Here is a 14,452-nt window from a genome sequence, read left to right as displayed (position 1 = left end):
ATCCACATGATGACCAAGCTCATTGAGGTCTTTCAAGAGTTCAAGATACCACTCTGTTTAACATTCATTGATTTAAAGAAAGCTTTTGATTCTGTTGAGACTGAAGCAGTCATCGAAGCCCTTAGCCAAACAGGGCATTCAAACTCAGCACGTCAAGATCCTCCGCGAACTGTATTACGGATTTACCTCCAGGATCTCACCATTCTACAAAGAAGTGTTCACCAACGTAAAGAGAGGGGTTCGACAGGGCGACACCATTTCATTGAAACTCTTCAGTGCCGCCCTCGAGAAGGTCATGCGACGACTAGAATGGGAAGGAATGGGAGTGAAATAGACAGTCAGCAACTGCACCACCTCCGCTAGAATGGGAAGGAATTGGAGTGAAGATAGATAGTCGGTAACTACACCACCTCTGCTTCGCTGATGACATTGTTCTCATGACACCAAACATTAGCCAAGCGGCACAAATGCTGGCCAACTTTGACCTGAGTGTGGAAAGGTCGGACTGCAGCTGAATCTCAACAAAGCAGTGTTCATGAAAAACAAACTAGTCTCTGATGTTCCATTTGCTCTCAACTGAAAGAACATTTCCAAATGCAACAGCTATATATACCTGGGTTGAGAATTCAACATGAGGAATGACTTGGCGCCAGAACTGCACAGGAGGAAGAGAGCAGCTTGGAACACCTTCAAGAACGTCGAAGAAGTTGTTAAGAGGACAAAGAACCTCCGGCTCCGGACACATCTTTTTGACTCCACCATTCTCCATGCACTAACATATGCCTCAGAGACCTGGGCCCTACGCAAACAGGATGAGAACGCTATTTGGGTATCCCAAGAGGAATCAAGCTATGCTTAGAGTATCACATTTCACTCAAGTGAAAGAAGGAATCCAGAGTTCCAACCTCTGTTGACGGTCAAGAATCAGGGATGCTGTCTCGTTTGCCAAGGCATCAAAAATCAGATGGGCCAGACATGTAATGAGATTTAGAGATGACTGCTGGACTAGAACTATTACCAGTTGGATTCCACGGGACGTCAAAAGACTGTGTGGCAGCCCATCTACAAGATGGTCAGATTTCTTCACCAAGACCCTGAATAAACGGTTTGAGGCTCTTAATGTTCCTGGAGCAAGTAGACGCCATTGGGCTACACTAGCATGTGATAGGGACGAATGGAAATGCTACTGGCACCCGCTTGAGCAAATTGATGAATAACAGGATGACAAGTTATACATATATATGTATGCATATATGTGTGCATGCATATATATCACGTATGTATATACTAAAGTTCACATCACTCAACCTTTAACAACATGTTTGTGATATCGTAAAGAAGGTCTCAGTGGCCCCTGCCAAAATAGAATGATCTTCACACTATTTCCTCTATGGATACTTTTTTGTAGCATTTTCAGCAGTTTCTCATAACAAACAATACAAAACAATATTATTTCAGTTGTGCTTTGGGACAGGGATCAGGGCTTGGGATGGAAACATCTCAAATATGGTTGTGGGAAGATGTAATGGTGGTGGGATTGGTGTTTGAATGTTAAATGTAATCAAATATTGTCAACTGCCTTATAAATTAAAATTTAAAATATAAAAAATACCAGATGAGATCTGGAGCAGCCACACACGACACGGTCGGCCCCTCTGCTCCTTAAAGACTATGATCCAGGAGGTCTACTAACCCATTTTGGCACCCAGAGACTTATAGAAATGCATCTAGACTGTAAGCTGAACTAAAACAACAGAAATCCAAAACCGTGCGGCCGCGACAGCTCCTATAATCTTCATTCTCAGCAATGGAAAACAAACTATCAAATGAAGTCTTTTCAGCAGGTTTGATTGCTGGAGGAAAATTCCAAATAATAATAATCAGTTCTCTGTTGAAATATTGAATGTATCCAAAGTATAGAGAGAATAAAGTGAAGATCATTGGCCACTCAGGTGGGGGGGGGTGGGAGGGGGGTATATTGGGGTTCTTGGTGGGGGAACAGGTGCACTGGTGAAGGGATGGGGGTTTGATCATTATATGGCTGAGACTTAAACCTGAAAGCTTTGTAACTTTTGTCACGGTGATTCAATAAAATAAAATTTAAAAAATAAATAAATAATAATTAAAAAATTACTTGTCCTTTAGTATAGCTTACTAAGTGGCTTTGATTTAATTCCTAAATTGTTGGGGAAAGAGGATGATTTTATGCAGCGGAATTATATTTCTTTAAATATTAGTTAATATGGTACAAAAATGTCAGTATAGGGGCTGGAGAAATAGTATAGCAGATGGATCACTTTTCTTGCACTCAGCAGACCTAGATTTGATTCCTGGCATCCCAGAAGGTCCCTTGAGCCAGCCAGGATTGATACCTGAGCATGGAGCCAGGAGTAAGACCTAAGCATTCCTGGGTATGGCCCCAAAACAAAAACAAAAAGTCACTGTATCACAATAGCATTTTATTATTAAAACCTTGCTTTTTAAGCCTATTTCTATATTGTAAGGATTATTTTAATTAACTTTACAATTTAAAATTTTGTATTTTTAGAATGTTTTCATGTGTATTTCTTATGTCATTTTCTTTGTTTTCCTTTCTTTTTTAGGTAATTACAGACTTTTCTGGTATTGTGCTGGAAAAAAAATCTACAGAAGAAGGCTTTCTAGAGGAGAATAAAGGTAGTTTTTCTTAGTATAGTAAAGCAGATATAATCCTCTCTTTTCATACTGTGGCATACTGAAGTTGATAGTTAATGTTATAACAAGTTTCACAGAAGCACTTTTTCTTCAGTAAGATTTCTGTTTTTCTATGAAATATTTACTCAAAAATAACCTATGAGAAATTGTTTACAGAGCCTTTGATTTATCAATAAATCCAGTTGAACTTGGCATTTCTCATTAGCTCAGGGTTGTTGTAGTGCTGTATGAAACAGAATGGATTACTAAACACATACTTTATGAGAGATCTTTTAATCTAAATCAATTTGCTTTTCAAAAATTACTAAAAGTACTCTTACTAAAAGCATTCTGTTTCATACCTTATACAATGGCTTAATAAATAGCAGTACTTCTACGTTAAAAAAAACAACATTCTGTTTCAATTTAAACATTCATATAAATAAATCTTATTACCTTCCGTTGTTTGAATACTTGCACTGTGCTTAGTTTAGGAAGTTATACCTGGAGTGTGACTTGTTGTTTCAGTTTTCAGCTCTATCCCTACTACACTCTACTACACTCACCAGTTTTCTTTGTGCCATATCTACTAACATGTTCCTTGAAAATATTCTTTGATCTTAATTATCATAGTGGATGCCCTGTTCAAAGAAAACTCATTTTAGTACAGGCCATTCCTACCTCATGAGACTTTTAATGGTGGTAGGGGTACTAGAGGAGGAACTTGGTACGAGTTATTCTTGATTCAAAATATTTCACTCTCTGACCTCTCATGATTCCTAAAATGTTCATATTTTATTAAATCTTTTGGGTTAAGGCATAATTGCTTTTAAAAATACAAAGCAGAAGTCCATTTCATTTAAAAGGTGCATCCTAATAAAAAGCAATTATTTTTGTCAGTCAGTGTGTGCTGATTTCTTGTAGAGTAAGTCCAAGATGAGATATGGGAAAAATAAACATTGAACTGGCAAGGGAGAATGGAAAGCCCAACTCAAAAAAATTTTTGTACTAAGTTCATGCTCAATGTGTTGGGAATATACAGAAAGAAGAGTGTAACGTTTCCCACCTTCAAGCAAGTAGGACTTCAAATGATGTTTATATAATTCAACTAGTAAGGACAGCTGTGTGATCGTTTCTTAATAAAACTGGCAGTGTGGGAGGAGAGAGGCAGTGTGCCAGGATAAGAGATAAAGTCATTTCAGGATGAGGTCTCAGAATGCAGGAATACTGCTTGGGGGAACAGAAACAGGGAGCTTTGGTTAGGGATTTTAAGTGATTAGCATAAGAAGGATGAATAGCAGAAAGAGTTGGAAATGTAATGGTCCTATTGCATGGTTTAGGGCATCTGAAGGACTGAGGGTTTCTGACGCTTTTCTTGGATCTAGTTTAGATTAGAGCTGAGTCTAAAATGGTTACTTTGAAGTGATAATTTCTATTTAGATCTTCCAAGATATATCTGTGTTGGAGATTATTGCTACCTTTGTTTCAGAAAATATTGAATACAGGATTATATTCAAATTTCAGTCTAGATAATAGTCTTTTCATTTTTTATATCAGAAATAAGAGAACAGTTAATGTAAATCAGTGACATCTCAGAGTTTTAAGTATTGGTACTTTTCTTTTCTATATGCAATAAAAGTATCTAAAATGTATGGCATCCTAAGTTTTTGAAATAATTGAAGAAAAAGATAGGTCCAGAAGATTAAATAACTTGCAAAGTGAGCAAAGGTGGTTGTTTTATACTGATCCCTTTAATTATAATGCCATAAGTCATTTGGCTTATCACTGCCATTTTTTAGCTATGTGTTACAGAAGAAAGAACTTTCATTCTTCATTTTTATCATATTTGCTATTTTCCTCCTCACTTTTTATTCTCTGGCTACTAACATATTCAAACTTTTAATGAAAGAACTCTTTTTGGTAAAAACATAGCCTTCCTAGTCCCTCAGACCACATTACTTTGTAATTCACTTACAGCATAATCCATTACTGGCAGTTAAATAGCTATACAATTAAATATATTACTAAAACTTCTTGATTTAACAAAACTTTTTAAAAAAATTTATTTATTTTATTGAATCACCATGTGGAAAGTTACAAAGTTCTCAGGCCTATGTCTCAGTTATACAATGCTCGAACACCCGTTGCTTCACCAGTGCCCATATTCCACCACCAAAAACCCCAGTATACCTCCCACTCCCCTACGCCCCCACCCCGCCTGCGTAGCTTATAAATTTCACTTCATTTTCTCTTTACCTTGATTACATTCCATATTTCAACACAAAACTCACTATTGTTGTTGGAGTTTCCCACCAAAAAAAACAGCCCTACTGACAAGGAAGCATTTGATAGTTAGTTTTCCATTGCTGAGAATGAAGAGATATGAAGTCGTGCGGTCGCGTGGTTTAGGATTTCTGTATTTTAGTATTTTAGTAATTAAGCCCAGGGAGATTTATGTTAGAAATTGCATCATTTCCCTTCCTGGGGCAGCATGGGGCAATGGCTTAGTTCACAGTATAGAGACATGGCTGCAAGCAGTTGCTGGGACCAAAAGTAGTCGAGCTGGCCTCCGGATTGTGGTCGATCAGCAGCAGAGCGGCCGCACAAACGTGTGACCACCCGAGTCAAATCTTGGCGGAGCACACGCCGGTATCGCCCCCAGCCTGAGACTACCCAAGCGTCCCACTGTTTCAAGTTCATAACCTTTTTTTTTTTTCTCCTTCCCGTGCCACCAAGTTTGTACCTGCTTAATAGTCCTCATAATATGGCAGACGCCACGCTGTTTTTCCCCGAAAAGGGAAAAAAAAACCAAGAAAGAGGGAGAGGGATCTTTTCCCTCCTTGGCCAGCATGGGGCAATGGCTTAGTTCACAGTCTAGAGACATGGCTGCAAGCTGATTTAACAAAATTTTTGATTGCTGAAGTAATGAAAATTGATCTTTTGAAAGTGTTAGTGGCCCAAAAGCAAGCTTTGTAAAAGATACTGCTATTAACTCTTAGTTATTAAGGCGTTGTTTTAGCTGTTGGATTTCTAAATAGTATATGCTGTCTTCCATATTTATAGTATTAATTATAAATAAATAAATACTATTTATTTATTTATAATTAATACTATAAATAGTATTATTTATACAATAAATAGTATTGCCATTTTACAATGGGCCGTTTTATAATGCCATTTTACATACTCAGGGTCAGTATTTACCTGATTCAGCTAATTACTACTTCAGGTGTGAGTCTGCCCTTTGACTATCCCTAAAGCACTCAATACCTTTTTCTCTTTAAAATACAGTTGACCTTACTTATCCTTTATTTGCCTACTGTTTGCTATTTTATTTCAACCCTCATGAGTTACATAGTTTTAGTCTTAATGTATTATTTTCAACATAAGGTTGATTTTTACTTTGTGACTTGATCTAAAATCAATTTTTTTATTTAAATATTTATTCACACTGGTAATAGTTTTGCCATAGCTATTGTCTACAGAAGAAATTGCTATGGATATAGACTTGAGTCTTGTAGGTTGATCTTTGTTGTTTTGGAGTAATGCTGTATCATCAGGCCCTATACTGAACCAGTTGGCTTGCATCATTGGCCAAATATTGCCAGGATTGTCTAGCAGGCCCTCAAGTACTACTGGGGAGACTCCTACAAAAAGCAAAAAGTCCTGGTATTATTTTTCTATTACCAATTTGCACTGAAGACAGAAAAGAGGCTTTGAATTCAAGATAGAGCATTCATGGGGCCGGAGTAATAATATAGCGGGTAGGGTGTTTGCCTTGCACTCGGCCGACCCGGGTTCGATCCCCAGCATCCCATATGGTCCCGCAAGCACCGCCAGGAGTAATTACTGAGTACAGAACTAGGACTAACCCCTGAGCATCGCTGGGTGTGACCCAAAAAGCAAAACAAAACAAAAAAAAAGCATTTGTGTGGTTTTTTTGTACTGTTTTTTTTTTTTAAATCTTTTTAGTTCTCTTTCGTTTCAATGTAAATGATGGGAGTTTCCTTAGGTTTTGGATAGTGAATAAGATCTTAGGAAAAGATGGTGAAGCATAATTGCTACCAAAGACAAGCTGAAGGGAGAATAAGAACCCAATGATAGAGTTGGCCAAACTTAAAATTGATTATGGGATTATTTACTTTGAGTGAAGTAAATAAATGAGATCTTACTTAGAAGATAACAATTTCCCCTACATTTAAGCTTCTTGTTGTCTGTCCTATAGCTGATGAGATTGTTACTTGCTCTATACCTGATGGTGTGCCAATAGATATCACAGTGAAGTTGATGGTCTGCCTGGTACATCTCAACATCCTTGAACCACTTAATGTAAGTAAATTTAAGATTTGCACTCAAGGGCTGAAGAGATGGCTCTAAAAATAGAGTTCAAAATAGGCATGTGGAAGTCTTGGCTTTAGTATTCAGTATATGATCCTTTGAGCATTGCCTCACCCCCATGCCTCATGGGGGTATACTTAAGATATGTATACTTAAGATAATTCAGATAAAATCTATAATGTTTCTTAGTAGAATTCTAGAGTATCTTGCATTTTTTATTTTTTATTAACCAGGAAGTCACAGTAAGCATCAAATAATTTTTGTGTGACTTAAGGACTAAAAGGGTTTTGGAGGATGGCTTTTAGTAATTTTCTTCTAAAATAACCTCTCTCCAGAGATCCTCTTTCTAGAGATCATAATTTGAGGTTGAGTTTTTTTAAGAGTTGGCAGTAATTTTGATAGTTGTTCTCTTCTGCTGAATTCTGACTATGTATTTCATTGAATAAAAAAGATCTATTGGGCTTCTACTTTGTAAATCTTACACTAAGCTATCGTATAAAATGTACAATTTTCTTCTCATGTATTTCTTCTAGTGGGATTACATAACTACTATGTAAATCCTGTAAAATGTAAATTAGTTGGCTGTTGTGCTCTGGAGAAAATCAAACTGGAAGAATAGAGAATATTGGGAGGCAAAGGATTTGCAATTTAAAATAGACTGTTTTTATCACTCCCTCATATCTGTGTGATAACCTGCAGTGTAGAGGAGTCCTGTTGCAGGTTCTTTTTATTCATTACAGGGAATATATCATCCCATTCTCTTCTTTCATTTAGAATTTTGCTTGAGAAATCTAAATGTTATTTCCTTTGTATTTGAGACTACTTCACCCTTGTTGCTTTAAGGAATCTCTCTCTGTCTCTCGGTATTTGAAACATTAATTTGAAAATATATGTGTGTCTATGCGAGGCTATGGAAGCAACCCAAATTTCAAATGAAAGATGAATGGATATAGAAGTTGTAGTTGTATAACCCCTCTGGTTATATAACACACACACGTGTGTGTGTGTGTGTGTGTGTGTGTGTGTGTGTGTGTGTGTGTGTGTGTGTGTGTAATGGTATGTATATTAAGCAACTAAGATACAGTCATGCCGTTTCATGCCATTTGCAGTATGGATGGAACTGGATATCAACTGAAATAAGTAGTTAGGAGAACAAACTGGATGATCTCACTTGTTTGTGGACTATAGACAGAAGAGGGAATAAACAGTATAGATCAATAACAAACTCTTAGTTTTTGATTGTAAAACTGATTACCAAGCAGTGGAGGCTTGGTGGGGGCAGGGAGACTTAAGATCCTGCTAGACACACATGGTAATGGTGGAGGGTCTTAGCTACATTGGTGATTGGTGGTGGTGCGGTGCAGTGACTTTAACACTGTTATATCCTTGTTACCAAAACTGTAATAACAAAATTTTAAAGTGTCCAGAAAAGTCCTCCTTGAGGGTTAGGAAGGTAAGTCAAATGATAGAGCACAAGCAGAGCATGTGGAAGGCGCTGAGTTCAGTGCTGCCAGGTGTTTGCTTTGTGTTGATGCTAGGGTGTTTGCTCCCTAGCATCTGACGGAACAGCAGGTTAGATCTTATAACACCTGCAGTACCTACTTTTCAAAGGGCCTCAGAAATGATGAATGAATGTGTGAGTGATGAAACTATGAGTTCAGTAGAGACATAGAAACAAATAAAAAAGTGATTATTTAGAGGGGAGGGGGAAAAAGTGATTATTTAAAGCTGGCTTTATTAAGTCTTGTATCAGATAACATATTTTTCTAGGAAATGTAAAGAGATATGCAATTTGTAATGAATGTTTGACTTTGCTGCTTCTACTTTGGGGTCTAGCCTCTCTTGACCACACTGGTGGAACAGAACCCTGAAGATATGGGAGACCTCTATCTAGATGTTGCTGAAGCTTTTCTGGATGTTGGTGAATATAATGCTGCACTTCCTCTTCTTAGTGCATTAGTCTGCTCTGAAAGATACAACCTCGCAGTAGTTTGGCTTCGGCATGCAGGTAATATTTTTTTTTGTAGGAAAGAGAAGTTTTATAATTATAAAATACTACTCTTCTACTTAGGTTGGGGATATTGTGACTTTGGTGGTAGGCGTCATGTGGCAATATTGCACCCTTCAAATATAGGAACATTTATAGTTGTAACCAGTGTTATCTGAACAAAGAATCACTGTCACTGTCATCTTGCTCATCGATTTGTTCGAGTGGGCACCAGTAACGTCTCTCATTGAAAGACTTATTGTTACTGTTTTTGGCATATCCAGTACACATGGGTAGCTTGCCAGGCTCTGCCATGCGAGCAAGATATTCTTGGTAGCTTGCCGGGCTCTCTGAGAGGGGCGGAGGAATTGAACACTGGTCGGCCACGTGAAAGGCGAACACCCAAACCGTTGTGCTGTCGCTCCAGCCCCTGAACAAAGAATACATTTTTGAAATATATTAATGACTTAGTGAAAGTATTTCTGGTTTCAGGGCAGTTTTCAGAGTCCCTTTTTTTTTTTGCTTTTTGGGTCATACCCGGCGATGCTCAGGGATTACTCCTGACGGTGCTCGGGGGACCATATGGGATGCTGGGAATCGAACCCGGGTCAGCCACATGCAAGGCAAACACCCTACCCACTGTGCTATCACTCCAGCTCCTAAAGAGTCCCTTTTTTTTTTTTAATTTTAAAAATTTTATTGAATCAGCCTGAGATAGTTACAAGCTTTCATGTTGGGTTACAATCTCACAATGATCAAACACCCATCCCTCCACCAGTGCACATTCCTCACCACCAATATCCAGGGTATACCCCCTTTCCCACCCTCCCCCTGCCTCTGTGGCAGACAGTATTCCCCATACTCTCTCTCTACTTTTGGGCATTATAGCTTGCAACACAGACACTAAGAGGTCATGATGTTTGGTCCATTATCTACTTTTGGCATGCATCTCCCATCCCAACTGGTTCCTCCAGCCATCATTTTCTTAGTGATCCCTTCTCTATTCCATCTGCCTTCTTCCCTCTGCTCATGAAGTAGTCTTCCAGCTATGGGGCAATCCCCCTGGCCCTTGTATCTACGGTCCTTGGGTGTCAGCCTCATGTGATGCTACCCTCCACTCCACAAATGAGTGCAGTCCCTCTATGTCTGTCCCTCTCTTTCTAACTCATTTCACTTAGCATGATAGAGTCCTTATTTTTAATTGATGCACCAGTAGGTGATTTGAGTCTCAAATGCTTTGGAGAAATGATTCACATAATGGTGCTAAAGTAAAAGGCCCTGTCCCTGTTAAAAATTTCATAAATATCTTTTTTCACCTGTCTTTTCTCAGACTTTGGTAAATGGTAATTATCAGATACTTGGTATATAACGTCATTTGAAGAGTTTTGAAGATTTTATTTTACTGTGCTGTTTTGAGGAAAAAAATATGTTTTTTGATCCACAAAGATATTAAAGATCGTGTTTTATCTGTCATTTTATTTCAGTGTATCAACATCAACACAAGTGTGAAATCAGTCATTTAGAATAAAAACTTAAAAAATTAAGGAAATAGATGAAAATCAAAAATGTCTTAATAGAATTTTCTATTGAATCATTATCACAGATGTTTTAAAATTTGATTGTTTTTTTCTTACTACATGATGGCAAAAAAGTGATCTTAAAATCTTACATCAGAAATTTTTATATAACTAAAGAAGCTTGGGGTATTTTGGGGAGATATTACAGAGATACCAAAGAGAACATTTAATGATTAAATTGGTGCTGGCCCAAGGACAGTAGAGACAGGGCCAGGGGGATCGCTCCGCGGTTTGGAAGCCTGCCTCATGAGCTGGGGAAGAAGGCATTTGGGATGGAGAAGGGATCACTAAGTCATTGACGCTTGGAGGGATCACTCGGGATGGGAGATTTGTGCTGAAAATAAATAAAGGACCAAAGATGATGGCCTCTCAGTATCTGTATTGGAAACTATGATGCCCAAAAGTAGAGAGTAAGAGGGAAGGTGCCTGCCACACAGAGGCAGGGGGTGGGATGGGGTGTGAGTAGTGGGAGGAATACTGGGGACATCAGTGGTACAAAATGCCTACTGGTGGAGGGATGGGTATGATCGTCATCATACCCATGATGATGATGGGTATCATCATCGTATGATTGAAACTCAATCATGAAATGTTTGTGATTGCATCTCATGGTGATTCAATTAAAAAAAAAAAGAGATTGGTGCTGAAGTACAGTGGGTAGGGTGCTTGCCTCACATGCAGCTGGCTGGGGTTCTGTTCCCACCACTACATATAGTCCCCTAAGCCCTGAACTTATAATGAGGAGGAAGTCCTGATATGTCCTTGAAACAAAAAAAAGCCAACCAGACAAAAAATCATAAGGTGCTGGAGAGATAGTACAGTGGCTAGGGCACTTGCCTTGTGCTTGTCCAATCCATTTCAATCCCATATGGTCCCTCCCCTGAGCACTGAATTACCCTTAGGAGTTATTCTCGAGTGCAGAGCTATGAGTAACCTCTGAATATCCCTGGGTATGCCCCCCCCAATAAAACAAATAAGAACAATGATTAAGATTATAATTGTTTGAAAGAAAGAACATGAATAAAATGTAATACTGTCATAGAAGGTTATATTTGGTATGCTTATTTGTTTTGGGTTTCACCTGGCATGCTCAGAGCTTACTCCTGGCTTTGTCCTCAGGAGGCTCAGGAAACCATTTGGAGTGACAGGGATCAAATCTGGGTCAGCTATGTGCAAGGCAAGTACCCTTTTTAGCTAGTTTTAAAGACCTGAGCACATGAGCAGAGGGCTAGCATAGCTCATAGGTAGAGCAGTCACCTTGCATTACAAGGCCCCTGGGTTTGATTACAGGTATTGCCAAAAAAAGAAAAAAAAAGCCCAAACAGAAAAACCATACATGAGCAGAGAGTTGTCTTCGTAAGACTGTGAAATTAAACTCTTGATGCTAACAGATACATTACAAATATTATTTCATTATAATTATGATTCTGATAGTTTCCATTTTGAGCATCTTGCTGAAGATCAGTGGAATATAAAGCCTTAGAATCATAAATCAAAATAATTAAGAAATTTTGAAATCAGTGTGTAGGAAAAGTTATTAAAGTTGATGCTTATCAAAATAACAAAATACCCTTAAAGTAAAAAGTAAAACATTATGAAAACTGCCATTGTGGTGTGCATAATTTCCCTTGTTATCCAGGTTTAATTTAAAGATTACAATCAAAAGATTTGACAGTGCTTTTGGAGGCAGAGTTACTTTTTTAAGAGATAATTAAGTGAAAAAGGAAAGGAATGAAGAGGACATAGGTTAGTATGTATATCAGGAAGGATGAAGAAGTGCTGTTTTCAATAGTTCAGATGACAGAATTTAGTGATTAATTGGCATAGTTTTTGGAATAGAAGTATAATCTCACTTCTGAGAACACATCCAAAGAAAATAATTGAGCGAGCAAGGTGAGAGGAAGTAGTTGATACTGAGTAGTTGACTTAGGAGTCTGGCAGTTAACAAAAAGGTCAAATTAGACAAATGGAAAGATTATGGAAGTGAGAATTAGCGGGCTTTATGAAGGATGCTGCTACAGGGGAGTAGGGACCCTCTTTTGCCAGATCCATATTTCTCAAAAGAACCCAGTAATCTGGGTTTTACAGAAATCCAGATTTTTTTTTTTAAATGTAGACATTTTATTGTTTTTAAAGGGATTTTTTTTTTTTCTTTTTGGGTCACACCTGGCGATGCATAGGGGTCACTCCTGGGTCTGCACTCAGGAATTACCCCTGGCGGTGCTCAGGGGACCATATGGGATGCTGGGAATCGAACCCAGGTCAGCTGTGTGCAAGGCAAACGCCCTACCTGCTGTGCTATAGCTCCAGCCCCTTTAAAGGGATTTTTTAAAAAATTAATTTTATTGGATTATCATAAGATAAGAGTTACAAACTTTCATGATTACATTTCAGTCATACAACGATTGAGCACCCATCCCTCCACCAGTGCACATTTTCCACTACCATTGTTCCCAGTGTCCCTCCACCACCCCGCACCCCATCGCAGCCCCTGCCTCTGTTAGGTACCATCCTTCTTCTCTCTAATTTTGGGCATTATGATTTGCAATACAGATACTAAAAGGTCATCATGTTTGGTCCTTAGTCTACTCTCAGCACATATCTCCCATCCCATGTGATCCCTCCCGAAATCATTTGTTTAGTGGTCCCTTCTTCATCCCAACTGTTAAAGGGATTTTTAATATGGTCATTAGCCTGATATCATTTACTAGAGTAGATTAAGTAATTTGAATGTTACAATGATTCAGAATGCTAATCATGACAAATACAAAGCATTATGCTAAGTAAATAAATCAAAACTCCAGTTTACAGGACTGGAGTGGTAATCCATGCTAGTGGGCACTTGCCTTGCACGGTCCTACCCAGTTCAGTCTGTATCAACCCCATTTGGTCCCTGAGCCCTGCCAGGATAATCCCTGCACACAGACCGAAGAGTAAGCACTGACCACTGCTGGGTGTGGCCCAAAAAACAAAAGCAGAGTTTGTTTGTACATACTGACCATATCTTTGTAACAATTTGCACTTAGTTGAGGCACTGACTGTAGCACTGTCCTCCTGTTGTTCATTGATTTGCTTGAGCGGGCACCAGTAACATCTCCATAGTGAGTCTTGTGTTTTTGGCATATCGAATATGCCATGGGGAGCTTGCCAGGGTCTGCTGTGCAGGCGGGATACTCTCGGTAGCTTGCCAGGCTCTCCGAGAGAGACAGAGAAATTGAACCTGGGCCGGCTGCGTACAAGGCAAACGCCCTCCCTACTTGCTGTGCTATCACTCCAGTCCAAGTTAGTTGGGGCAATTAATTGGTAATTGTCTCAAAATTCTAGACATACTGTTTTAATACTCCTTAAAAAGGAGGAAAAATATTAGCCAGCTTACAAGTTTGTAGGAATTATTCATGGTTTGTTTTAACATCATTTTAGAATGTTTAAAGGCATTAGGCTATATGGACCGTGCCGCTGAAAGCTATGCCAAAGTGGTTGATCTGGCCCCCCTTCACCTGGATGCAAGGATCTCACTCTCCACTCTTCAGCAGCAGCTGGGCCGTCCTGAAAAAGCTCTGGAAGCTCTTGAGCCTATGTATGATCCAGATACTTTAGCACAGGATGCCAATGCAGCACAGCAGGTAAGCCATGGAACATAAAGGGAAGTTATCTATTGGTGGGTAAATTTTAATTCCCTTAATTAGGGGTGGCTATATCAAAAAGTTTTATGTTAGTATATTAAATGCAGTGTTTGCGACCAGTTATTTTAGGGATCAAAATTTAGCCATTCATTAGATATTGTAAGTAGAAATTATAGTATCTAATATCATAGGTCTTAATTATTGTGAGAAATTATAGAGTAAATGTTTTTATGGTTTTGATTTAAAAAAAAAAA

The 14,452-nt window shown here is 38.5% G+C and overlaps 1 protein-coding gene across 1 annotated transcript in view; it reads left to right on the top strand.

Moving 5' to 3' along the window:
• GTF3C3 (general transcription factor IIIC subunit 3) overlaps nucleotides 1-14,452 on the top strand; it is a 51,495-nt gene that overhangs the window by 19,057 nt on the left and 17,986 nt on the right. The window contains exons 8-11 of the mRNA XM_055122833.1: nucleotides 2,604-2,676; nucleotides 6,899-7,002; nucleotides 8,848-9,019; nucleotides 13,996-14,198. Coding sequence (XP_054978808.1) covers nucleotides 2,604-2,676; nucleotides 6,899-7,002; nucleotides 8,848-9,019; nucleotides 13,996-14,198 — 552 coding nt within the window. The remainder of the gene's footprint in view (nucleotides 1-2,603; nucleotides 2,677-6,898; nucleotides 7,003-8,847; nucleotides 9,020-13,995; nucleotides 14,199-14,452) is intronic.

The sequence above is a fragment of the Sorex araneus genome, chromosome X (assembly GCF_027595985.1).
Source record: "Sorex araneus isolate mSorAra2 chromosome X, mSorAra2.pri, whole genome shotgun sequence".
NCBI classification, from domain to species: Eukaryota; Metazoa; Chordata; class Mammalia; order Eulipotyphla; family Soricidae; genus Sorex; species Sorex araneus.
The sequence above is the reverse complement of the archived record's forward strand: the minus strand, read 5'-3'. Positions and strand labels throughout refer to the sequence as shown.